Here is a 25,316-nt window from a genome sequence, read left to right on the forward strand (position 1 = left end):
TCAGAAGAAGCCGGACGACGACATGGGGAAGATGGCGGCGGCCGTGGGCTCTGTAGCGACGCTTGCGGCGGAGCCAGGGGAGGACGCTTTTCGGAAGCTTTTCCGCTTCTACCGGCAGAGCCGCCCCGGGACGGCAGACCTGGGAGCAGTCATTGACTTCTCGGCGGCCCACACAGCCCGGGGCACGGGGCCTGGTGCCCGCAAGGTACGGACAGAGGAGAGGACCGCGCCCCGGGTCAGCTGACCTCTCCCGGCTCCTTGGAGGACCTTTAGGGCCCTGCTCACCTCTTTTCTCTTCCAGACTGTTAGTAATTCCCGCTCTCCGTGGGCGCGGAGTTTAATTGTCCACGAAGTGTCTCACTTTGGCGTGAAGAGCTGCGTTGCCGGCATCTCCACTCGGCCATTCCTGGCTGCGGCCTCCAAGAATGCTTGGGAATTGGCGTTCGTGCCTAACATTAAGTGTGCATTTGCGTCTCTACTTCGATGTGTGTGAAAATCCATAAACCGTATTCGTAGATGTTAGGATAGCACTCAGCAGCTTGGGGGAAAAAAAAAAAAAACTACCCGAGTTATCCCAGAATTGAGAGGGATCAATGTTGTTAATTAAAACGTTGTCCATAAAACTAGTTCCTGTCGTCTCCGGGCCTTTTAGAAAGAGGGCGTTGAAAGATCGAGGTAATCTCTGCACGTTTGAAAGTAAAGGGCACACGAATCCAAGCGCTGCCCATTATTTCTACCTTTCACCCATAGAAAGTAAGAAAAGAAACATAAAGGATGACAGAGGGCACAGGGGAAATTACAACTATACAATAATGCATAATTTCTTTACAACCGCTGTAACACTGGGAATCCCTGATCCCTTAATTTGCCCTTGATGTTGTCCACAGATGGCTGGTTGAAGGGTTCTTTCTAAGCTTAGTAACAGCTCGGAACAAAATTGGAGCTACAGCAATACCATGTTTGTCAAGAACTCCGCTTCCTAGGAGCTTCATTTGTTAGCAGAAATGGTCTTAGAGGGATCCCTGGGTGGCGCAGCGGTTCGGCGCCTGCCTTTGGCCCAGGGCGCGATCCTGGAGACTCGGGATCGAATCCCACGTCGGGCTCCCGGTGCATGGAGCCTGCTTCTCCCTCTGCCTATGTCTCTGCCTCTCTCGCTCTCTGTGTGTGACTATCATAAATAAAAAATAAATTAAAAAAATTAAAAAGAAAAAAAGAAATGGTCTTAGAGTTGTCAAAATCGCGTACAGAAAGTTTGCACTCTGAGAATAATATACAGGGACAGACCTTCAGACCCTCATTCAGTTCCTTTAGCCTATGTTTTGCTGCAGTACTTAAATACTTATAGAATGAGGGTGCCTTGGTTAAGCATCTGACTGGATTTCAGCTCAGATCATGATCTCAGTGTCATCAGGTCGATTCCCCTCCAAGTGCAGAGCCTGCTTAAGATTCTCTCCTGCCGGGATCCCTGGGTGGCGCAGCGGATCCCTGGGTGGCGCAGCGGTTTGGCGCCTGCCTTTGGCTCAGGGCGCGATCCTGGAGACCCAGGATCGAATCCCATATCGGGCTCCCGGGGAATGGAGCCTGCTTCTCCCTCTGCCTGTGTCTCTGTCTCTCTCTCTCTCTCTCTGTGTGTGTGAATATCATAAATAAATAAATTTAAAAAAAAAAAAAAAGATTCTCTCCTGCCCACCTTGCTGTGCTGACACTCACTCTCTCTCAAAAAAAAAAAAAATACTTTTAGAATGTAAGCAAGCCTCTGAGAAAAGGATATTGTGTCTAGCACAGTATCAAACAGTAAGCACTCAATAAATGTCCTATCCATTGAGTATATAAAACTTAGTGCTTCTCCCTCTGCCTATGTCTCTGCCTGTCTCCGTGTCTCTGATGATAAATAAAATCTTAAAAAAAAAAAAAAATGGGTATTTAGTTCCCCAGCTCAAAATGGATTGAAAGTAGCAAATTGGAGAAGTTGCTATGAGAGCAAGTGTGAGCAGGGAAGAAAATCATGGCTAACAGGCAAGGGAGGAAGGAGAACCTTTTTTGAAACACAGAGGTTTGTTTCAGCTTGGCATGGAGGTCTACAAACTTCAGATAGGAGGGTGTTGCTCAATTACAGTAGACTATTAAGTATAGTCTATTTAAGAAATCGTTACAAACATCTTAACCAGTACCTGGCTCAGAGTTCCAGATAACATTTTATTACAGAGGCTGGTAATACACCAGCCACTACTTGGTATTTTTTTCTGTAAATCTCTACCCTTGGTGAAGTTAATAAGATAAGTGATCATGTCATTTTGGAAGAGATCATTTGATGTATTCTAAGACAAGACAGACTCTTCAGAGTTTTTTTTTTTTTTAAGATTTTATTGCTTCATTTGACAGAGCACAAGCAGGGGGAGCTGCAGGCAGAGTAAAAAGGAGAAGCAGACTGTCAAGCAAGTAGGGAGCCTGATATGGGGCCAATACTAGGACCCCAGGATCATGACCTGAGCTGAAGGCAGACACTTAACCGACTGAGCCACCCAGGCTCCCCTCTAAGTTTATTATTAATGGAAGAATAAAGAATACTTGTTTTTTTTTTTAAAAAAAAAAGAATACTTGTTTTATGAATGTCCTCTGTCTTCAGTGACTAAATATTGGATCCCTTAACCAATTTAATGAGCCATCAGTAAGATGCTCTCATATGCAAAGAACACTTGATCTCCTGAAAAGCTTAATTTCTAAGTAACTAACAAAGGCAAAAGCTCTGAGTTTAAATTTGAAGTTTCATCTAATCTAAAAGAGAATAAATATTCTGCTTTTAGCAAACAGACTTTCCAGTGTTACTGAAACAGTTATTCTGTCTGGTTGGAGCACTCTCTTCCAGTCTTTTAACCTCCCCTGCCTATTGTTCCTCATAAGTTTGTTTAAATAGCAACTGTATACTAGTGCCTTGGAAGCATTATGTTGGGCCACATTGAGGTGAATAGAATTCTGACAGGATATTTCAGTACGCTTTTCACAATTTAGAGTCTTTTTTTTTTAAGATTTTATTCATGAGAGAGAGAGAGAGAGAGAGGCAGAGACACAGGCAGAGGGAGAAGCAGGCTCCATGCAGGGAGCCCGACATGGGACTCGATCCCGGACTCCAGGATCACGCCCTGGGCTGAAGGCGATGCTAAACCGCTGAGCCACCCGGGCTGCCCACAATTTAATCTTATAAGAAATCCACAAAGGTGTGATGTCATCCCAAAAGGTAATCTTGAAGGCCAAAATCATCCTGCTTCTCATTACTGCTTAATTTTAAATCACTTTCTAGTATTTGTTAGTACATAGAAGAGAAAACTGAGGCTCTAAGAGGTGACTTATGTAAGTCTTACATCAACCAAGTGGTAGAACTGAGTCTAGGAGCCCAGACTTAGGACTCCTAATTTTGCCTTATACCAGAAATATCTTCAGAAATTTGGAATTCTCAGAGCTGACCTGCAAAATAGCTTTAGCCCTCTGACTTCTCTTTCCTTCCTGTCAGGTGGTCAAATCTCAGCTGAGTGTGTCTTCTGTCAGTGACCAGGATGCACATAGAGCAGGACTTCAGCCAGTCAGCAAGTGGCAAGCCTATGGACTCCAAGGCTATCCTGGTGAGTGCAACTGACCTCAGAAAACAAAATCATTTAATCATTTGTCTAATTTCAGGGGAGGAGTTATAGTACGTGAAAACTAAACACAAATATTTTACTCCCAAACTCCTTTTAAATTCTCCCTCATCAAAGATTTACATCTATTTAACATTCCCAAAAGTTAGGATAGGGGTCAGTAGTGCCTCCCTTACAGTACAGAAAGTGACACACCAGATACAAATCAAAAATTAGGACGTTGACTCTGAGCTCCCTGCCACAACTCCAAACACCTACTCTGGCAGAAGAACTACGTTGAATAATCGAATAATTCATAATAGTTGCTCTAGTCACAAAATATCTGTGTTCTCGTGTGGGGAAAAAACACACAACAACTTAAAAATTGTTGACTGAGCTTTTGAAAAGAACATTAGAGTTAATAGGATTATAAGTCCTAATAGGCTAAATAATCTAGCATTTTGAACTTCAGTAATATTGGGTAGCTCACTTTACAGATACAGAAATTAAGAACATAATGAAAAATGGATAGTTTTTAATTTTTTTTTGAGTAACCTCTACTTACAACCCTAAGGTTGAGAGTCACATCATACTGACTAAGCCAGACAAGTGTCGTTATTATTATTTTTTTTAATTATGGGGCCATTGTAGATTAATTATTATGAGCTATTTAGAAAATACAGAAATATCTTATTTGGCCATATAATCTTTTATCTGTCATCCTTTTTCTTGGAGAGAACATAAAGTTAACATTGTATTTGTGATTTCAAATATGGATTAAAAGCAAGAAGAATCCCTAAAAAGAAATAATTAATTTTCAGGGCACCTGGGTGGTTTAGTGGTTGAGCGTCCTGGGATCAAGTCCCGCATCAGGCTCCCCACAAGGAGTCTGCTTCTCCCTCTGCCTCTCTGTCTCTCATGAGTAAATAAATAAAATCTTTAAAAAAAATACTAATTTTCATTATGCCACGGGCCAGGTCTGTGTCATACTCTTAGTACGTTAGGACTACTGATGTATTTGTTAATGATATAGGACAGCATAATGGCTTCAATACTTACCTAAAAGCTGTCATGCACTTTAGTTCTTCATGAAAGAAGAGTCACAGCATGGCTCCCTGTGAGTTTGGATGAATGAGGAGTGTGCATCACCAGTAGTCTTTTATGTACTTTCTGTTCTTGAAGGCTGCCCTTGACCTTTCAGGCCTATCTTCTATTTTCAAGGCTGTGTTTCTCTGTTCCTATGCCCTCTTCCCTTAACACGTTGTTCAGACTACAGAGTTTTCAACCCCACTTTGGTTTTCTATTGTCCAATATTAATTTTGAGGTTTTCTAGGATTTCACACAACTCACATTTTGTGAGTTCGTACCTCATTGTGTCCTTAGGGACTACATTCTATCTCCCCTAACATTGTAAGCTGCATTTAATAAAAGTGCAATGTCCAGAACATGGAAAATGACAGTCTCCCCTTATTCAGACTTGATCCGAAGGATGGTGTTTCCTTCTGGATTCTGCTTATTGTGAAAGAACCTAAGTAACCACAACCTATCCTTATAAGAATGAGCATGTCAGGGTCTGAAAGAAGAGTAAAACCTGAGAGGGAACCTGACAGCACCCAACATTTGAAAGGTTGTCATACACACAAAGGGATGGGAGCACTGCATACTAGTGGTTAAGGTTCTGACACCCAAGCTACCTGGGTTCAAGTCATCATTCTACCATCCACTGTGTGACCTTGGGCAAATTTCTTAATCTCTCTTGGCCTCAGTTTCCTGATGCATAAAATGTGAAACAGATGCTCACTTTGTAAGGTTTTTATGAAGATTAAATGTGAGTACATTTAAGTACTTAGGTCTGCCTAGCACAGAGTAAATGATTGATAAATGTTAGCTGGAAAGCTAGAGGTATTTTTTAAAGACCACGAAACTGGGATCCCTGGGTGGCGCAGCGGTTTGGCGCCTGCCTTTGGCCCAGGGCACGATCCTGGAGACCCGGGACCGAATCCCACGTCGGGCTCCCGGTGCATGGAGCCTGCTTCTCCCTCTGCCTGTGTCTCTGCCTCTCTCTCTCTCTCTGACTATCATGAATAAATAAAGAAAAAAAAATATAAAAAAAAAAAAGACCACGAAACTAATTTGGGGGTTGCTCTATGTGTCCCAATATAATAAGATCAGTGCATGAAAATTTAAAGGCAAATTTTAATTCAATAAAAAGAAGGCCAGCAGTTGTCTAGAGTAGATTGCTTTAAGAGGTATTCATCTGTCTGTCACTGGGTCAGTGGTATCCAGTATTTGAGGGAATGTTATAATCTTTATTTTGTGAAATAATGCTGTTAGGTGGGTAAGTTGCTGGGGATTTTTTCATATCTTTTTTTTCCCCTCTCAAAATATTGACAGTCCTGTCACACTCTTAAATTATTTGGAGAATTTTGCTAGTCATGAAATGCAAAAGTGGCAAAAACACTCAGAAACAAATGTTCTCATTCCTGTCCTCCGATTTTAGAGGAAGAGGAGCACCTTCTGTTCAAAGCCAGTCCCTTCACCTTGTTGATCCCACCTTCTTTAACCTCTTCCAGTTTTCAAGACCTTGCTCTGCTCCTTTCCCATCTTGTTTTCCTCTCTGCTAGTTCTTTCCTCATAATCTAATCATGCTTAGACTTTTCCAAACCCCCAAAAAACATAAATCTACTCTTAAATTCTTTATTCTTCCATGAATGCTCCTCAAACTCGTTTCCTTTCATACCCAGTCTTCCGCAAGGTGTTATCTGCATAAATCACTGCTGTCCTGGGCAGCCCAGGTGGCTCAGCGGTTTAGCGCCACCTTCAGTCCAGGGCATGATCCCGGAGACCCAGGATCGAGTCCCACCTCAGGCTCCCTGCATTGGGCCTGCTTCTCCCTCTGCCTGTATGTCTCTGTCTGTGTCTCTATGAATAAATAAATTAAATCTTAAAAAAAATAAAATAAAATCACTGCTGTCCTTTCTCCAAGGGGCTTCACTAAGGACAGTTTTTCATCTCTAATTCTTAAGAAAGTACATAGTGTGTGTTTGTTGAATGTTTGATGAATGGATCCTTACCACACAAAGGATTCTGGGTAAATATTGTTATTCCTTTTCTACACGGGAGAAAAATGACGTTAGATTACTTACAAGATCACAAAAGATCTTTTCAGCACACATGCTGTAGGTATTTGCATCATGCCATACTGAGCAGATGTACTTCACACTATTTCTCTTCCCTGTTCTGTCATTCAGATTTCAACAGGAGGCAGAAGTCACACCAATTATTTTAACTGAGAGAATTTAATATAAGTATTGTTAGACAGATATTAGAAAACAAAAAAGGCCAAGGGGGAACACTAAGATATCACAAAGGTAGTAATAGCAGGAAGCAGCAACTATCTTTGTAAATGATAAATACCTGGTACAAATTTGAGGGGTGACTTGGCATTATCAATTCTGAAGTTTGCTTTGAAGTAACACAGTTAATTGTGGAGTATTTATTTCTCTTCAGAATTTGTTTTTCTCTCTCCTTCCTCTGAAATTGGAGAATAGAAGCATATGCTTATAAATATGGAAGCCATAAAGCATGAGCAAAAGGGGATGGGGAATAAGTAATAAAGTAGTAGGTATAAGGATGTCAACAAAAATAAATTATCTCAATAACTGACAGAGAATTTCCTTCTCTCCTTTTTTCCCCATCTTTGTATAGGATTTATTTTCATCCCAAACCCCTTCCTCCCAGGTTACCAGTGGCACTGGGTGAAGCAGTGCCTTAAATTATATTCCCAGAAACCTAATGTATGTAATCTGGACAAGCACATGAGCCAAGAAGAGACCCAGGACTTGTGGGAACAGAGCAAAGAGCTCCTCAGGTAAGTGTTCATATTCAGCTCAGGTCACTGCACATCTTTAGAGGAACTACCCCAGAACAATGCAATGAAATTAACTGACCTATTTTTCCTTGTTTCCATGCAAATACAGCACAATTATATTCTTTCCCCTGGGAACATTTGGACAAATGCTTTGACAGTTACATTAAATTGAGATCCATTTTAAAGATTTCCTTATCATAGCTTGAATCTCAGATTCATCCTCATTAATCATCAGCTGGTCCATTTTCGTTCAGCTTCAGCCCTTTTTCTAGTTAAAGTGAGTTCCAGCCAGGTGCCCTGGCTGGCTCAGGTGGTTAAGCATGTAACTTGATGTTGAGGTTGAGAGTTCAAGCCCCACATTGTGTGTGGAGATTATTTAAACAGTAAAATCTGGGGCACCTTGGTGGCTCAGTCAGCTAGGCGCCTGCCTTTGACTCAAACCATGATCTTGGGTCCTGTGATCTAGCCCCGTTTCAGGCTCTCTGTGCAGTGCGGGAGAGCCCCTCCACCTGGCTTGTGCTCTCGCTCTCTCAAATAAAGAAATAAAATATTTTTTTAAAATATAAAGTGAGTTTCTTTGAAGACTTAACGGTATTCTAGAAAAAATTAACACTAAAAGCTCTTTATTTCTGCTTTCCTAGATAAAGTTACTGCTACTAAGAATTTTATGGTAGGTCAGTTGTTCCTCATGAAAACTAATCTGTGCACCTTAATGTTGAATCAACCTTTATTCGTTGACGAATACAAATATGTAAATAAATAAATATGTGTATGTGTTTGTATGGTGTTTTTTTGTTTGTTTTTTAAGTCAGGTGCCCCATCATTCCACAAGTATTTATTGAAGGTTAGTTGTGTCCCAGGCATGATGCTATAAGCACTGAAGGTACAAAGATTCACAGGACACAGTCCTTGTACTCAGAAGTGCATAGTCTGTGGCAGGAACTCAATGTCAACAGGAATAATTATTATAATAGAGCTTAGAAAGTGTTAGGATAGGTGTTCAGAAAAATGCTCTGGAGGCCGGAGGGAGAAATAATTCCTCTAGGCAGAAAGAGGTGTCAAAGAAGAAAAAATTATTTTTTAATTTTATCTATTTCCTCTTTTTCCTCCTTCCATTTGAACTGGGTCTTCAGAAGCGATTAGGAGTTTTCCTGTCAAAAGCAAGAAAGCTGTTTGGGGTAGAGAAAGCAGACTGAGCAAAGAGGTAATTATTTGAGGCAGAGTAAATTGGTCTGTGAAATAGCATAGGATATGAGAGTTCATGTGTTTGTTCAACAAATACCTATTGAGTGTCCACTATGCATCAGATACTGTGCTTGAGTGTTAGAGATTCAAAGACAGATAAGACACAGGTCCTGCTTTCAAGGAATTTGTAAGTTAGTTGAGGGCAGAGACATAATTAAATAGTTTGGCAGGTACAGAGATAGAATTTATACGATTTTATGGGAACAGTCATTCAAGTGGCTAGATTGGAGGTAGTTTATAGAACATGTTTCCTGAAAGTGATGGATAGAATTGGTAAGAGATGAAGCAGAAAAGTTAGATTAAGGCCAGAGGATAAAGGGTTTAGTGACCTAAAGCACTAGGTCCAGAGTCCAATCACCTGGGTTCACATCTCAGGTCTGCCACTTACTAGATGTATAAATTTTAGCAAGTTTCTTAACCTTTCTATGCCTCATAGTACTCCTTCCCTCGCTGAATAGTATGAGGATTAAACAAGGTAGTATGTGAGACATCTTTAGAACAGCCTATTAAAACCACTGTGCTGGCTTTATGTATTTTATTTGAACTCAGGATCTCTAATGGTTCACTCTTCCTAAACTGTGTCTATACTAATTCCATAGGGGAAATAGAAGATTTCCTTTAGTTGAAACAGGCAAAGAAAACTAAAATTCATTGGTTTTCCTTTCAAGACTTCTTGATCTGCAGGTTATGGGAAAGGCAGAGGAGCAGTGGGAAACACCCTCTGTAAGCTTTCAGTGACATCTTCTTTAGAACTGAAAGTAAAGGAAGGTTATGGTTGATTGAAATTAGAAAGATTAGAGTTTGCTGTTAAACCAGCCTGTATTTTCAAGTAATTGATTTTTTTCCTTCTGACAAATGACTGCATAAGTCTGAATTGTCATTTTCTAAGATAGTTCAGATGAACCTCTTTAATAAATCATCCTCTAAACAGTGGTGAGGGGTTTTTGTTTTGTTTTATCTAGCAAATCAGCAAAAATAAAAATACAGTGGTCTTCTGTTGTCAAGGATTGGAAGAAAGTGATAGGCTCAGACATTGCTGATGGCATCAAAAATCAATTAGGACTTTATTTTTCTTCTTTCATTATATGATATATATTTGGATTTCCTCATTTGGGAACAAAGGGATTGGACTTGATAAGCCATTTCAGGTGGTTGGATCATGGTCAGAATCAACCTGGACGATACATGCTAGCTCTCTCCACTTTCCCAGAGCAGGTCAGAAAGAAAGAAGGTCTGTCACTGAAGATTAGTTTCCTTAGAGATTCTTATTATTGACCATAACATCTGTATTGAGAACCGTTGAACCAGAAGACCTCTAAGGATCCTTTCCATTTTAACTATCTATGGTCAGAGGAGAAACTTTTTTTTTCCCCCCAGAGGAGAAACTTTAAGTAGGAAATGAAGAAAGACTTGAACTTAGAGGAAAAAATAGATCTGTTGACAAAATTAGGGCTATTTCATTCAGAGTTTATTGTGAGTGATAGTGTAGCTAGAGATTCTTGCACAAGACTATAGTAGCTAGGTATATGCATCTTTATTGCGGCATTGTTTGTAATGGAAAAAAATAAACAATTTAAGTGTCAGCAGGAGATCAGGTAAATCAAGTATAACATACCAAAGCAGTAGAATGTAGCCACTGTGCAGCCATTCAAAGATCTTAAATCCAACTCTTTAGCAAATATAGTAGGGCTACCGTCATAAAAAGTAAAATCGGTTTTCAGCATCTCTGTCACAGCCACCTAGTCTAAGCCACCACCATTTACTGCAGTAGCCTCCTAGCCTGTCTCCCTGTGTTTGTTCTAATACCTCTTCAGTCTGTTTTCTTCTTTTTAAGATTTTACTTATTTATTTGAGAGAGAGAGAATGTGCATGCATATGCGCATGAGTGGGGGTAGTGGGGTAAGGCAGAGAGAAAAGCAGACTCCCCACTGGATGGGTAGCCTGCTACAAGGCTTGATCCTAGGACTCCAAGATCACGACCTGAGCAAAAAGTCAAAGCCACCCAGGCGCCTCTCTTCAGTCTGTTTTCTAATTAAATGTAGGAATCAAAGTTTTTTTACCTACAGAATTTACGCCGAAGCCTGTAGGCAAATAGAAGTTGCAAGGCGTACTATAGGGGCACAGTGGAGGGAGAGCCTGAAACTAGGAAAAGGATTTCCCTGAAGAAGTAAGGTTAAACTGTGTGTGAAAAAGCAAGTCGGAAATATCTGCCGTACAGAGAGTAGAATAGGAGAGAAGAGGGCCTTTCAGTAGAGAAAACTGTATAGCCAAAGTCGAAAGATGGAGGGTAGGGCACCCTATGGGAAAAGATAGGAGGTGAGACTAGAAAGGTGAGAACCAGAAAATGTAAGGGGGGGTTGCATGCCTTAGGGCAAGTACTTTTGTTTTCAGTGATTCACTACTGTTCCTTGAAACAAGGAAGGAAAGGAAATACCAGCGCTTAGTTATGAGACAAACTACCCACTACACAAAGAATGGACAAGCAGGACAGTTCATTTCCACCCAGTTAGGATGCAGTTGAAAGCAGCATTATGGGATGTGATTGTGGAGAGAAATACCAGCACTAGAGAAAGCGCTTATCCATGACAGAAAGTGAGCAAACTGCTATCCAGGGGAGAAGGTGGCCAGCTTGCCCATCTGTCCTCCTGCTGGTGCCTAGAGCTACAGCAAGGGCAGGAAGCTTAGCGTTTTTCTCTTTGCAGTAAGAACGAAGAATCAAGGTCATACTTGCTTGAAAACATTCTTTTGGATAATTGGATAAAGATTCAAAGTTAGATGCCAACATATCCTGCGCATTCCTTAGACTGGATTTGGCAGCTCTGTTGGCACTGAGCCTTCTTGGCCACCTTTTGGACGGTCAGGTTTAAAAAGAGAACAGCGTACTCCCTGTATTAATCCATCAGTATTTCCTGCTTGAAGGTCATCTGTGAGTGTGTTAAACTTGGTTTTGACCTTAAACTATTCACAGTGTTCGAGAGTGAATTTTTTGGAATCTTTGTTACCCAAAGGTCACAGGGACCAGAATGGTCCCCAAGTAGTGCTAAGACAGGAAGTGGCTAGTGTTGGCCTGCCCTGCTCATATCTTGAAGGCAAGTTTTATAATGTTACTTTCCTACCAGAAATTCAATACAAAGACAAAAATTGAAATTGTGTTCTCAAAAGTGAATAGGAAGTGACAGGTGGAACCTTATATCTACATGGGTCTGACACATTACACAAAATGTGTATTTGTATGTAGAATCATCCTCAAAATGGTGCACCCAGTGATCACAACTTTTCTTTTACTATACAATTTTTTTTTTTAAGATTTGTATTTATTTATTCATCAGAGACAGAGAAAGAGGTAGAGACACAGGCAGAGGGAGAAGTAGGCTCCATGCAGGGAGCCCAATGCGGGACTCCATCCTGGGTCTCCAGGATCCCGACCTGGGCTGAAGGCGGCGCTAAACCGCTGAGCCAGCCGGGCTGCCCTATTCAAGTCTTTAACCTTTTTTTTCCTTTTTGTTAGATGGCCTGGGCTTAATGTTTTTACACCCTTGCACCAGTCCCCCTCAGTAATACAAGGTAAAGCCCAGAGCCTTCCTTATAGTGATACAATTAAGGCAGGAAACAGATCTTTTTTTGGTTTCCTAAAAACAAAATTTTAGATGTATGTTACAGGACGATTCTACTCATGCTTGGTGATTACTATGATTTTGACAATTTTCTTACTAATAATACCATAAACCTGTGTTAATTATAATAGTGTATGCCCTGTTCTTAAGGAATTTTAAACTGACTCTTGATGTAAAAGCAGTTTGGTGATGCCATATTGAATGTCTAAATACCATCACCTTCTGAATTATTTTTATTTTTTTAGAGGGGGATTTGGGAGAAGGGGCAGAGGGAGAGAGAGAGAATCCCAAGCAGGCTCTCTGCTCAGCACAGAGCCTAATGCAGTGCTCGATCTCACAACCCTGAGATCATGACATGAGCCAAAATCAAGAGTCAGATGCTTAGCCGACTGAGCCACCCAGGTGCCCCCTGAATTATTTTTAGAGCTGCATTCTTATATTTGTTTAGATCAATCTAGTTTTGATATAATAATTGTATGAGTTCTTCATCAAGAATAAAATTATATTTTTATCAATCTAGAAAGATGGAAAGTATTTTTTTTAATTTTAGGTAGAATAGTGTTTCTCAAGTGTCCCTGGTTCAGCAGCATCCCCATCTCTTGAGAACTTACTAGAAATGCAGATTCTTAGGCTTCATCCTAGACCTGCTGAATCAGAATTTATAGGTCTGGGTCCAGCCCTGTTAGTTTTAACTAGGTGATTCTCCTGAACATTAATATTTGGAAACTAAGTTGGGTACACACTATTAGCCACAGTATTCACAGGAGACCAGTAATGAGAGATCATCCTTATTTTTCCATCTCATAGCTACTAAAATAGATTATGTTCTCCAGAGGGGATCATCAGGGAATTCTTTTATTTGTATCTTTAGCTAAAGAAACATTGGTAGAAGTCAGGTTGTGTTAGTAACTATGCATTCCTTTTTTTCCCCCCATTTTTAGTTTTTACACATAGAAGATGTAAATAATGAATGATGGTTTTACATGGTAGCAGTTCACATCAGCTAGCTGTACTCACTGGCCACACATATATAGTTTCCCCTAAATTGCTAATCATGTCTTGTGCCAGGTGTCGCCCAAGACCACACCCAAGGTTGGTGATTGACCAGGAGGGTTCAGCACATAGTTGTCCTCGTAGATAAAATTTATTCCAGTTCAAAGAATCCAAAGCAAAATTAGTGAAGGGAAAAGATGCATTGAGCAAAGTCCTGGAAAAACCGGGCTCAAGCTTCCAGGGTTTTCTCCCCGTGAAGTCACACAAGGTATGCTTAATTCTACCAATAACAAGTTGTGACAACATGTGTGAAAGATTGTTTATGAAGCTCAGTGCCCAGTCACATAGTCTCTGTGTGACACATTCCAAATTCAGACTCTCAGAAGGAAAGCAGCCGTGTAACATAAACCATATCGTTTTGCACAGAAAGTTTAAGCACAGTGAGCAGCAGTTCTGGGAATGACATGAACCTCCCCAAATTCCAAGTTCCAGATGCCTGCCAACAACCAACCTTGTAAGCAGGCCTTTCAAAGGATAGCATTCAGATCTGCTCTGCCTCTTTTCAGCACTGCTCTCCTTAGTAAACCAGTGTTGATACCATTCCTTTTAGCAACTGGCCTTGATGTGTGTCTGTGTCATGATGTCTTAAGAATGTAAACTCTGTGAGGACAGATAGGATCTATTATGTAAACGCTGCCAAACATCAAGACGAGTGCCACTTACAGTATGAACCTCTAATTAAAGTCCTTTGCTTCTGCTCATCATGTGGTATGCTTGTATTGCCCACTGAGGCCTTAACTGATTAGACAGCTAACTTTGAGCTCTCCTTTTTCTTAATTCCAGTGGCCCTCAAAATCTCGTGCTATTCAGTTCAGTACAGATTTCATATTGCCTTGAATTTTCCCTTCATTTTTTCTTATACTTATCTGTCATCTCTTGTCAAAATATGAACTCCTAAAGCAGACTAATCTTTTCTTTTTTTAAACAGCAGTGGTCCTTGGACCAAAAAAATTTGATCGATTAATGATGCAAATTACATAGCATTAGGCTTAGCATTCTTGTATTTTTAGATATTTAAAGGTAAATCAAAGAAGCTTCTTTCTCTTTAGAAAAAGAGTAGTTAATCCCATAGATTTGATCAGATAAGATGTAATTACAGAAAGGGCACCTCTCTGTTTTACAGAAACCTCCTGTATTTGAACAAGGAGATGTCAGAAACCAAATTAATTACAGAGGTCCTTAATTGTTAGCTAAGCCTCAATTCTCTAAGCTATGTCATACAGGGTTGAAGAAGTCATGTTAAACCAGTTATTTTTGATTGTATACAATGTATATTTTGCCAAAATTTTTCCCCAACCTATAATTCTGGGAAACCACCAGCATTATAAACATAGTGATTGCTATGATTAATCATACCCTACCTACTCCTAGCAAACCAAATGGAACATGTTCTATTAGCCAAATTTAAATTACCCATGGTGCCCTTGGTCCCATTTCCAATGGATAGGTAAAGATATTTCTGTTTTCCTTTTTTTATCATTATTGCCATGCTGGAGACTTGCCATTTAAAATTGATGCCATTCAGCAAAGGATTTAGAATCAAGGTCTAAAAATTAGAAATGCTAACATGGGGGGAGGAGGTGCCTGGGTGGCTCAGTCAGTTGAGCATCTGACTCTTGATTTTGGCTTAGGTCATGATCTCCGGGTCCTGAGGTCAAGCCCTGCATCCAGCTCCCTGTTCAGTAGAGTCTGCTTGGGTTCTTTCCCTTTGCACCCCCGACTGCCACCACATACATAAATGCACGTGCACCCATGCACATTCTCTCTCTCTCTTTCTCTCTCTAATGAATACATCTATATAAATCTTTATTTTTTTTTAAAGATTTTACTTATTTATTTGACAGGGAGAGCACATAGGCAGGGAGAGTGGGAAAGGGAGAGGGCGAAGCAGGCCCTCTACCAAGCAGGGAGCCCAAAGCAGGGCTCGATTCCAGGACCCTGGGATCATGACCTGAGCTGAAGGCAGACGCTTAACTGACTGAGCCACCCAGGCACCCCAATCTATAAATCTTTTTTAAAAATGCAAACCTGTTTTTTAGTGTTTTTATATTTTGATCAGTTCCTTTGTTCTCACTTCCTCTGTCAAGATCTTGACTAATAATAACTTATACCAAAGAATACCAAATTCCATCATGCAAAGGGCAATTGCTGTCATTGAGGTGAATAAATCTTTTGTCCCCAATCTTCACAGGTATAAAGAAGTGAATAAACGGAGACCCAGAAGTTTACTAGAGAAGTTGCGCTGGGTGACCCTAGGCTACCATTATAACTGGGATAGTAAGGTATGCAGATTTCCTTGTGAATTCCATTGTCTTTTGCTTTTACACTCCTTGGGCTCAGGAGATTGATGTCTTCCTGGCCAAGCTTTTAAAGTATCAGATTATCCATTTGTGAGAGGATCTTTCATTTATCTCTTAAAATCCTCTTGATAACAATGTCTCAAGAGGAATGAATAGTTTCTCCGAAGAGAAAATTTCTTCTCATATGCCCTTAGGTCATAATATTTCATCAGAAGTCATTGGTGCTTTCTCAAAATATGTTTCAGAGATATAGATGTTTCTTTATTGCATTCAAGAGCAATTTTCGTTTAAAACTTTTATTTCTGGGATCCCTGGGTGGCGCAGCGGTTTGGCGCCTGCCTTTGGCCCAGGGCGCGATCCTGGAGACCCGGGATCGAATCCCACATCGGGCTCCCGGTGCATGGAGCCTGCTTCTCCCTCTGCCTGTGTCTCTGCGCCTCTCTCTCTCTCATCTGTGTGACTATCATAAATAAATAAATAATAAATAATAATAAATAAATAAATAATAAATAAAAAATAAAAAATAAAACTTTTATTTCTGTTATTGTTTAATGTTTGCTGAGCTTTTATTTTCTATGTAATATCTGTTTGGAGTAAAATAATGTCCATCAACTCATAAAAGATACCTTTGCCAACTATATAAGGTCTGAGCAAGACACAGATGGGAAAGAATGTCCTACAGTTAACAAAGTTCTGTGGTTTTTTTGAGGTAGCTGCTTCTTTGCTGACCTCTGTGCTTCTGAAAGTGCCTCCTTTATCACAGGCAGCCTAGTGCCTCTTGTCTCCATGAGATGTTTGCCACCAAGTGGAAGGACTAATTCTGAAAATAAATTGAATAAACCAATTAGTAGAGATCATCTTCCTACTAACTCGTTACTTTCTAAAAGTTCCATAGTGGGGATCCCTGGGTGGCTCAGCAGTTTGGCGCCTGCCTTTGGCCCAGGAAGTGATCTTGGAGTCCCGGGATCGAGTCCCATATCGGGCTCCCTGCATGGAGCCTGCTTCTCCCTCTGCCTGTGTCTCTGCCTCTCTCTGTCTCTCATGAATAAATTTTAAAAATCTTTTTAAAAATATAAAATAAAATGGTTTAGAATATAATAGATTTAAAAAATAAATGAATAAATAAAAGTTCCATAGTTTCAGTCAACCCAGCTTATTAACAAATATATTAATTACGTAAAATAATGATGAATGTCGCACAAAAGTGTTCATGATATAATTCTCATTTTTAGTAATGCAGATTCAATGAAAGACTGGATACCTGTGTTTGGGGAAATAGCCAGGTGATTTTCTCTGGGTTAGCTGGCCCCAGTGTGAATCTGCCTTCCAGGGGATAGTGCATTCCTCATAAAGGGGGGTGCAAACGTCAGACACTTAATGTCCACATCATGATTACAGCAGTGCCCGGTTGTTCTGAGCAGTTAAATGCATTAACACAATACATGTTAGTTTATTGTTTTTTTAGAATGTTATATTTATTGTCAATACTGTTATTCCCCAAGGACTTAAAGTTACTCTCATTTACTAAGAAAAATGTGGAGTGAAAAATTATCAGAAACCCTGAATGAGTAATCAGAGAAAAGGGGAAGAGAAGTAGGGAGATTCGTGCGTAGACTGGACAGGGTCGAAAACCCACAGAGGTAACCTAGTGCTGGAATAGCATCTCTGAGTAGTTGATCTTTTGGAGGACTGCCTTGAAGTTCTCCAGCTGTATCCTTAGTGTTGGGAAATTAAATAGGAACTCTTCTTATGGGCAGTTCAGGAAAAGAAGGAAAAAATAAAACAAATTTCATCTGTGAGGAGGCTTGGCCATCCATCAGACTTTTCACAAAAGTCTTCCTTAACCTTAAGTGAAAGCTTGCTTCTTCCAAAGTGAAGACATGATCTCCAGGGCTATGGTTCTGGTGCTACAGTTGGAGTACCTCAGGGCACTAGTGGAGATGTGAGACAGGAGACAGGAGTGGGTTTGCTAATAGGTCTGAAGTTGTAGGGCTGAGGGAACCATGAGAGCAGTAGCAGGACAGAGGAGGGGCATCAGGCTGCCAGGCTAGGCTCACCCGAGGTGAGCATAGGAGACCGCCGCCTTGTCCTCCTCGGTTGCTGGATTTGGTAGAGAGAGTGAGTGTTCTGCCCTTTGATTTGTTTGTTTTGTTTTACTTAAGAGAAAAAGAATATTTGTGATCTTTACATGTCAAAAATAGACATTTCCAGAAGGTAAATGCTGAAAATTACTTCCATTTTAACATCCTGCCTTGAGTGTAGTCTAAGTTTCCATTCAGATGTTTTGAGCATGTCATCTCATCAGACTGACCAATAAAATGGGCAGCAAGCCATGTTATGGGCTGAGGGGCCCAAAATCAAACTGGCTATCATATTTGAATTACTTTTATTTTTCTTAAATAAGTTTTGTATTTTAGGATAGTTTTAGATTTGCAGAAAAGTTGAAAAGATAATACAGAGTTCCCATAGACCCCACACCCAGTTCTCCCTCTTATTAACATTTTACATTCTTTTGGTTCCTTTGTCTCAATTAGCGAACCATGTTAATGCATTATTTCAATAGTAATAGTGAAGTCCATATTTCATTCACGGTTTCTTAGCTTTCCTTCAGTTTTCTTAGTTTTTAACTGATATCCTTTTTCTGTTCCAGGATACCACTTTACAGTTAGTCATCAAATACCTCTTGGCAGTGACAGTGTTGCGTTGCTTTTTTATCCTATGAGAATGATCCTATTTAGAATGAAAGTACACCAAAGAGAGACTTAGTAATTGCTTCATGACTCCAGGCAGAGAGAATTTGTCAGATTTCTCACTGCATAGCATAGTGCCTACCGTGTAATAGGTGCTCAGTATTTTGAACATCTCATTATTAGATTACTGGATGCCTCAAAAACAGATGGATAAATCATGTTATGTTATTGTATTACATGTAAGTTAAATTTTAAAGATAGATAAAAAATTTTAAAGTTAGATAATTTAATGCCACAGTTTCCTGTTTTCCTGAGATCATTGTTTATTTTTCTTATTTTCCCTACTTTTATCAAAGAAATACTCAGCCGATCATTATACACCTTTCCCTTCTGACCTGGCTTTCCTCTCAGAGCAAGTAGCTGCAGCCTGTGGATTTCAGGGTTTCCGAGCTGAAGCAGGTATCCTGAATTACTACCGATTGGACTCTACACTGGGAATCCACGTAGACAGATCTGAACTAGATCACTCCAAACCCCTGCTGTCTTTCAGGTAAGCTGGTTTGAGATTATTTTTTATTACTTCATACCTTTTTCTAAACCATTTCTAGCTAAGATAAATAAAAACAGAGACTTTAAGAAATAGTTGGACTCTATAGTCTTTACTTCTGGGTGTCTTAGCAATGATATCATAAGTAAAATTAGCCTTGTCCTGAAGAGTAGTAACCAAATTACAGTTAATATTTCTGTTTGGGCAGCCCGGGTGGCTCAGCAGTTTAGCACCGCCTTCGGCCCGGGGCGTGATCCTGTAGACTCGGGATCAAGTCCCACGTCGGGCTCCCTGCATGAAGCCTGCTTCTCCCTCTGCCTGTGTCTCTACCTCTCTCTCTCTCGCTGTGTGTCTCTAATAAATAAATAAAATATTTAAAATAATAATAATAATAATATTTGTTTAAAATGCATGGAATCTGCCTTTTGTGTGTGTGTGTGTGTGTGTATGTGTGTTGTTGTTGTTGTTTTAAGATTTTATTTATTTATTCATGAGAGACACAGAGAGAGAGGCAAAGACACAGGCAGAGGGAGAAGCAGGTTCCATGCAGGGACCCTGACGCAGGACTCGATCCCGAGTCTCTAGGATCATGCCCTGGGCCGAAGGCAGATGTGTAACCGCTGAGCCACCCAGGTATCCGTGCCTTTTGTATTGAGAGGTATCGTCAGTGTCTGTGGAATAGACAAGTGGAAGGCTGTAAGGTGAAGTGAAGCAACCTTTTTTGGAATAGGGAAGAGTAAAGCAGAGAAGCCTGAGTAATGTACTCTCCTTGTCTCCCTAAACATAAGTTTAAATTGGGCAAAGTGGTCGGGGTCCTTGGTGGAAAGCCCTCTGAACCCAGACCTGGCCTGAGGCTCGTGGCCCCATGATGCCTGAGTGCCAACCAGGTTTTCCTGATTGGCTTTCCTTTAACTGGTTCTTTAAAATTTTTAATAGTTTTCTGAAAGGAGGCAAATAGCGATCATTTTATATGGAAACTGTTGTCCGTTTTTAGCCATCGTCATGTCCTTCCCTATATGTCCTACAAACCTGCCCATCTGCCAGGTGAAACTAAGAGACCTTTCAAATCTGCCCCATGGTCCAACTGCTTAGACGCCACCCATCAGACCTGTCTTCTGTGCTCTGTGCCCTTGGCCCTCCCCTTTCGTCCAAGGGGCACTGAGGCCCCAGGGCTTGTTATTTTCAGCATTTATACTGACAATGGGAAAGTGGTCCCCAGAAAGTGATGGGTGAAAGGAGAGCTGAAGGGAGCAGGTGCTGGCGGTGTTTTCAGTTTGCTCTAACAGGAGGAATAGAGATGCAGAAAACACCCCGTCTCCCCCCGAGGATGGGAAGAGTTTTTGTTTGAGTCAGACAAAATAAAGTGACATGGTCGAAACGTTTGTCACGGAGGTGGGCTACAGACAGCAATCAGGTGTCCCAGGAACTTCGTCTTCTCACTGTTGCACCAGCCTTAGGCTTAGGCACAGGTGTACAAAGTTCTAACAGGAGGAAGTGTTCGCTGACGTTAGAGCACCTCCGTACAAGGCCAGTTGTTGGGTTATTTTGCCTTTAAGTACACTCGTAAAAGGCCCTGTGTGTGTTTGAGTAAAACTACTAGGGCCAGCTGCCACCTGGTAAGCATAGTACGGGGGTGGGTGGACCCACACTGTCTCACTTCTAAATCCCCCTTTGTTTTCCTGCCCAAATCTAAATAAATACTTTTACTGATAATTGCTTTTACTTATAGAAATGTATTTTGAAAACTTACTTTACACAATGATTTTGTATTCACTGAAACTAACCTTTTATCAGTAAAGCACTGTTGTTTGGCTATAAATAAATAAATAAATAAATAGGGCAAAGTGCTGTGCTTGTATCACACAAAGAAAGTGGCTGAACAGTCTTTTATTAATTGCCTTATCTTTAAAGTGAGCAGGCATGGTATAGGAAAGGACTCATAATTCATTGGAAGGCTTAAATCTTAAAGATTCATCTTACAAACTTATATGGGTAATAGTAAAACTAAATTTTTAATCTGCTTATTTAACTGCTTCAGATTTTATTTCATAGCAGTCCTGTGGTCTTTGAGCAGTTTGAGCAGCAGATCATGGGTTGTTCACTTATAGACACGAGCCAGAAGAGAAGGGTCTGAGCACAGTTTAAAAAAGAGGATGTCGGGATCCCTGGGTGGCGCAGCGGTTTGGCGCCTGCCTTTGGCCCAGGGCGCGATCCTGGAGACCCCGGATCGAATCCCACGTCGGGCTCCCGGTGCATGGAGCCTGCTTCTCCCTCTGCCTGTGTCTCTGCCTCTCTCTCTCTCTCTCTCTGTGACTATCATAAATAAATAAATAAATAAAATTAAAAAAAAAATAAAATAAAAAAGAGGATGTCTGGGTGGCTCAGTGGCTTGGCGCCTGCCTTTGGCCCAGGGCGCGATCCTGGAGTCCCGGGATCGAGTCCCGCATCAGGCTCCCTACATGGAGCCTGCTTCTCCCTCCTCCTGTGTCTCTGCCTCTCTCTTTCTCTCTCTATATCTATCATGAATAAATAAGTAAATCTTTAAAAAAAAAAAAAAAAGGATGTGAGAGCAGTAAGTGCCAAGCTGAAATGAGCAAAGAAGGCAGTTGGCAGTAACTTTCCAAGCCATGGTTAGTAAAGGAACTGACTCTTGCGTATTGTTGTACTTATTTTATTTTAGCTTTGGACAGTCTGCCATCTTTCTCCTGGGCGGCCTCAAAAGAGACGAAGCTCCCACAGCCATGTTTATGCACAGTGGTGACATCATGGTAATGTCAGGTTTCAGTCGCCTGTTGAACCATGCAGTCCCAAGGGTCCTTCCAAGTCCTCAGGGGGAAAGCCTGCCGTGCTGCCTAGAGACGCCTCTGCCGGCCGTTCTCCCCAGAGACTCCGTGGTACAACCCTGCTCTGAGGAGGACTGGCAAGTGTGCACCCGCTACTTGAAAACTGCTCGTGTTAACATGACTGTCCGACAGGTACTGGCCGCAGACCAGGACTTCCCTTCAGAACCCGCGGAGGAGAATCAAAGAGACCTCACCCTGGAAGGATTCTGCCACCTGGACGATGACAATAGCCAAGTAAAACGAATGAAGCTTGACCCTGACAGCTGAGACTTGGAGAGCTGGTTCCTTTACTCAGGCGGGTCTTATGGTGAACGACCACGCTTTCTTATATTGCCATAGACTTTAGCACCAAGACAAGCCAAAAACAGGGAGCAACTCATCACTGATCACACTGTTGCCTTGGAACGCATCCTGAAGAGTAAAGCAGTTGGCCACTTTGCTCAGAGACATGTTTGACAGGGTCCAGTCCAGTTAGATGTTGGCACTAATGTGTGGGATAAGTCCAAGGAGTTCTGACCTTCCAGAACAGTCTTCCCAACCTCTGCTGTTACCTGTGAGGGAAATAGAAGTGAGTTTCCATGTTATTGGAGCCTTAAATACCTCAGATTTTATAAGTGGGAAACTTGACACCCCTCCCACTACCCCATCTAGTGATTTGTGGTAAAATCGTGGTTCCAAGAACCAGCCATTAGTCTCACCCTCATTCTTCCAGCCATCATCAAAGTCTGTGATCTTCTGTCTTCTCTGGCCTTCACAGAAGAATCCTATATATATATTAAGACAACGGAACTAAAAACCTCATCTCCTAAGAAAGAAATTAATCACAGCTATCTCTCTTGCCTAAAAGATAAAATATATATAAGCCTAAGGAAAGAGGGGCAGTAGTTTCTTCAGATTTCGTTTAGGTCTAAACTCTTCCTGTTGGCTTTTTAATGCAATTTTAATTGTTGGATGAAAAAAGCCCCAAGGGTGTTCGGTAACTGTTTTCTCCATGAATAAACTTTCTCTATCTTAAATTAAAGATCTGTATCAATCTTTGAGGGTTAGCAAATCTGGGATTAGTTTTTACTTGCTGCGTTGTTGCTGCTGTTGAAGCCCTCCAGCTGCTTCTGCCCTGCACCATCCTGCTCTGCCCTAAGTATTCTCTGTGACTGTCTCACAGAAGAGAAAATTCTTTGATATTCCAGTCACTGCTGTCTTTTATGATTGTGGACAGCTTGGAAACTGCATGAAGTACCAAGTTTTAATCTTCATACCCCTGCCAGCTTAACTCACCATACCCCTAGCTGAGCTGCTTTACATTTCTCTGGGCCTCAGTTTCCTCATCCATGACATGAAGATAGTATTAACTACCATCTTCCTAGAAGGATATTAATATTTTAAATGTAATAGGAATTTAGAGCTCCTTTATAACAAAGTGTCAAGCTTTTATTACTACATAGGGCCTTTTGTTTGTGTGGACGACTGGCTGAAAGCCACTTGGATACCTGCTGCTTGAGACAAGACTTGCCAAATCTGCATTTCTCTGTCTTGCCTTTTTTCTTCTTAGGAATATTGCATATTGAGTTCATATTTTGATACTTGGTTTTTTTTAAGAAACGGAAATTAATAGATTCGTTCCTTACATGTAAATAGCTAGGTTCAAAACTTAGTTCCGTGATGGGAAAATTTTATATAATTAAAATTACCATTGGAAAAAATCCCTTAAGTTCTCCATAGTATATATTGTATGTGACCCATTGGAAACCCACATATTGTCACTTAGCAAATCCAGTAGGTCAACCTGTCCTTCAGCATTAGAAGTTTTCTCTTTAGTCAATTGGGTATCAGATAAAGGTGCTGACTTGTGTTTAGAAAACACTGTGGTACAAAAAGTACTTACTTAAACTGTAAACTAACACTTCATGAAGTGAGATATATGTGCTGTGAGAAGCATGTAGAGACAGGCCAGCCAAGAGAAGAGCAGATTCCGGTCTCCCAGCCCACCTCCCTCTAGGGATGTGCCGATTGAGTGGGATGGTGAGAAAAATTGTTTACATCATCAAATTCTCTGTCTCCCTCATTTTTATTTATGTTTATTTTTGGAACATGTAGTTGAAGATCTATAATGCAACTCTACTTTCACAGCAGAAGATTATGGAATTGTGGAGAAAGGAAAACGGGGGATTTTTTTTTTCTACCTTTTACATGAGGATGGTCCCTCTAGGGTTTTAGTTGTCTACCAGACATTTTCTAACTCAAGAAGCAGCAAATGCTGACTGACCTCCTGTTTTTGTACTGCCCACAGACTAAGAATAGTGTTAACGTTCCCAAGTGGCTGGGGAGAAGACATCAAAAGGAGAATGGTATTTTATGACACATGAAAATGAGAAGAAATCCAGATTTCTGTGTCTGTAGTAAAGTCTTATCAGAACACAGTCACAGTCATTTAGAGATGCCCTGTGGTTGCTTCCTCATGCTAGCATGACCATTAAAGTGTATGCAGGGGAGACCATAGAGCCTAGGTGATCTGGCCCTGCACAGAAGGTGTTTGTGGGATGCTCAGAAAGGAAACTAGACACCTAAGTAGGAACCTGAAACCAGAGGAAGGGGCCAAGGGGAAGATCTTTTTTTTCCTCCATTATTTTGTACCAAAAATGCCCAAGTAGATATTCAGTACGATGTAGGATATATGCAGTATGAAGAGTAGAGTCACAGTGTTAGACTTGGAGCAAACAATACTCAGATGACACTCTGCCAGGAGGAATGTAATTGCAGTCCTAAATTCTGTCCCCTTGTCCTCTCAGAAGTGATATGGTTTAATGATAAACTAGATGGTCATCTCCATTTTGTTTTAAAGTGTTTGTCATCTGACCCAATGTCACTTAGAGGAGTTGAGTCTAAAGAAGTCATTAGAGCTGTCCATAAGATTTTTGTGTAAGAATGTAATAGTGAAAGTCCAAAATAAGCTCAATATCCAGCAACAGGGAATTGGTTGATTAAGTTCATGTATTTATTTATTTGAGAAGTGATTTTTTTTTTAATTTTTATTTATGATAGAGAGAGAGAGGCAGAGACACAGGCTGAGGGAGAAGCAGGCTCCATGCACCGGCAGCCCGATGTGGGATTCGATCCCGGGTCTCCAGGATCGCGCCCTGGGCCAAAGGCAGGTGCCAAACCGCTGCACCACCCAGGGATCCCTCGAGAAGTGATTATTGAGCACTGTTCTTTATCAAGAGGCACTGTTCTTTTTTTTTTTTTTTTTTTTTTTTTTTTTTTTTTTTTGAAACAGAGAGAGAGAGAGATACAGGCAGAGGGAGAAGCAGGCTCCATGCAGGGAGCCCGACGTGGGACTCTGTCCCGGGTCCCCAGGATCACGCCCTGGGCTGAAGGCAGCGTTAAACCGCTAAGCCACCGGGGCTGCCCAAGAGGCACTGTTCTTTGACCACAAAGTACCTGCCTTTCTGGTTCTATCCTAGTGAGTGTGACATCACCATACAATGGAAATCTGTAGCCATTTAAAGTTCTGTTTTGGAAGAACAGAGATTTGAGAAAATACTCAT

General features: G+C 41.0%; 1 protein-coding gene across 1 annotated transcript; it reads left to right on the forward strand.

Annotated features, from left to right (window-relative positions):
* Positions 1 to 21: 21 nt before the first annotated feature.
* On the forward strand, positions 22 to 22,795 carry ALKBH1 (alkB homolog 1, histone H2A dioxygenase). The gene is made up of 6 exons (XM_055304463.1): positions 22 to 205; positions 3,509 to 3,617; positions 7,320 to 7,482; positions 15,586 to 15,676; positions 18,741 to 18,934; positions 21,612 to 22,795. Exons 1-6 carry the CDS (start codon positions 23 to 25, stop codon positions 22,039 to 22,041), a joined length of 1,170 nt encoding a protein of 389 aa, XP_055160438.1. The 5' UTR covers position 22; the 3' UTR covers positions 22,042 to 22,795.
* Positions 22,796 to 25,316: the final 2,521 nt, after the last annotated feature.

This window comes from Nyctereutes procyonoides, unplaced genomic scaffold, assembly GCF_905146905.1.
Source record: "Nyctereutes procyonoides isolate TBG_1078 unplaced genomic scaffold, NYPRO_anot_genome, whole genome shotgun sequence".
Taxonomy (NCBI): domain Eukaryota; kingdom Metazoa; phylum Chordata; class Mammalia; order Carnivora; family Canidae; genus Nyctereutes; species Nyctereutes procyonoides.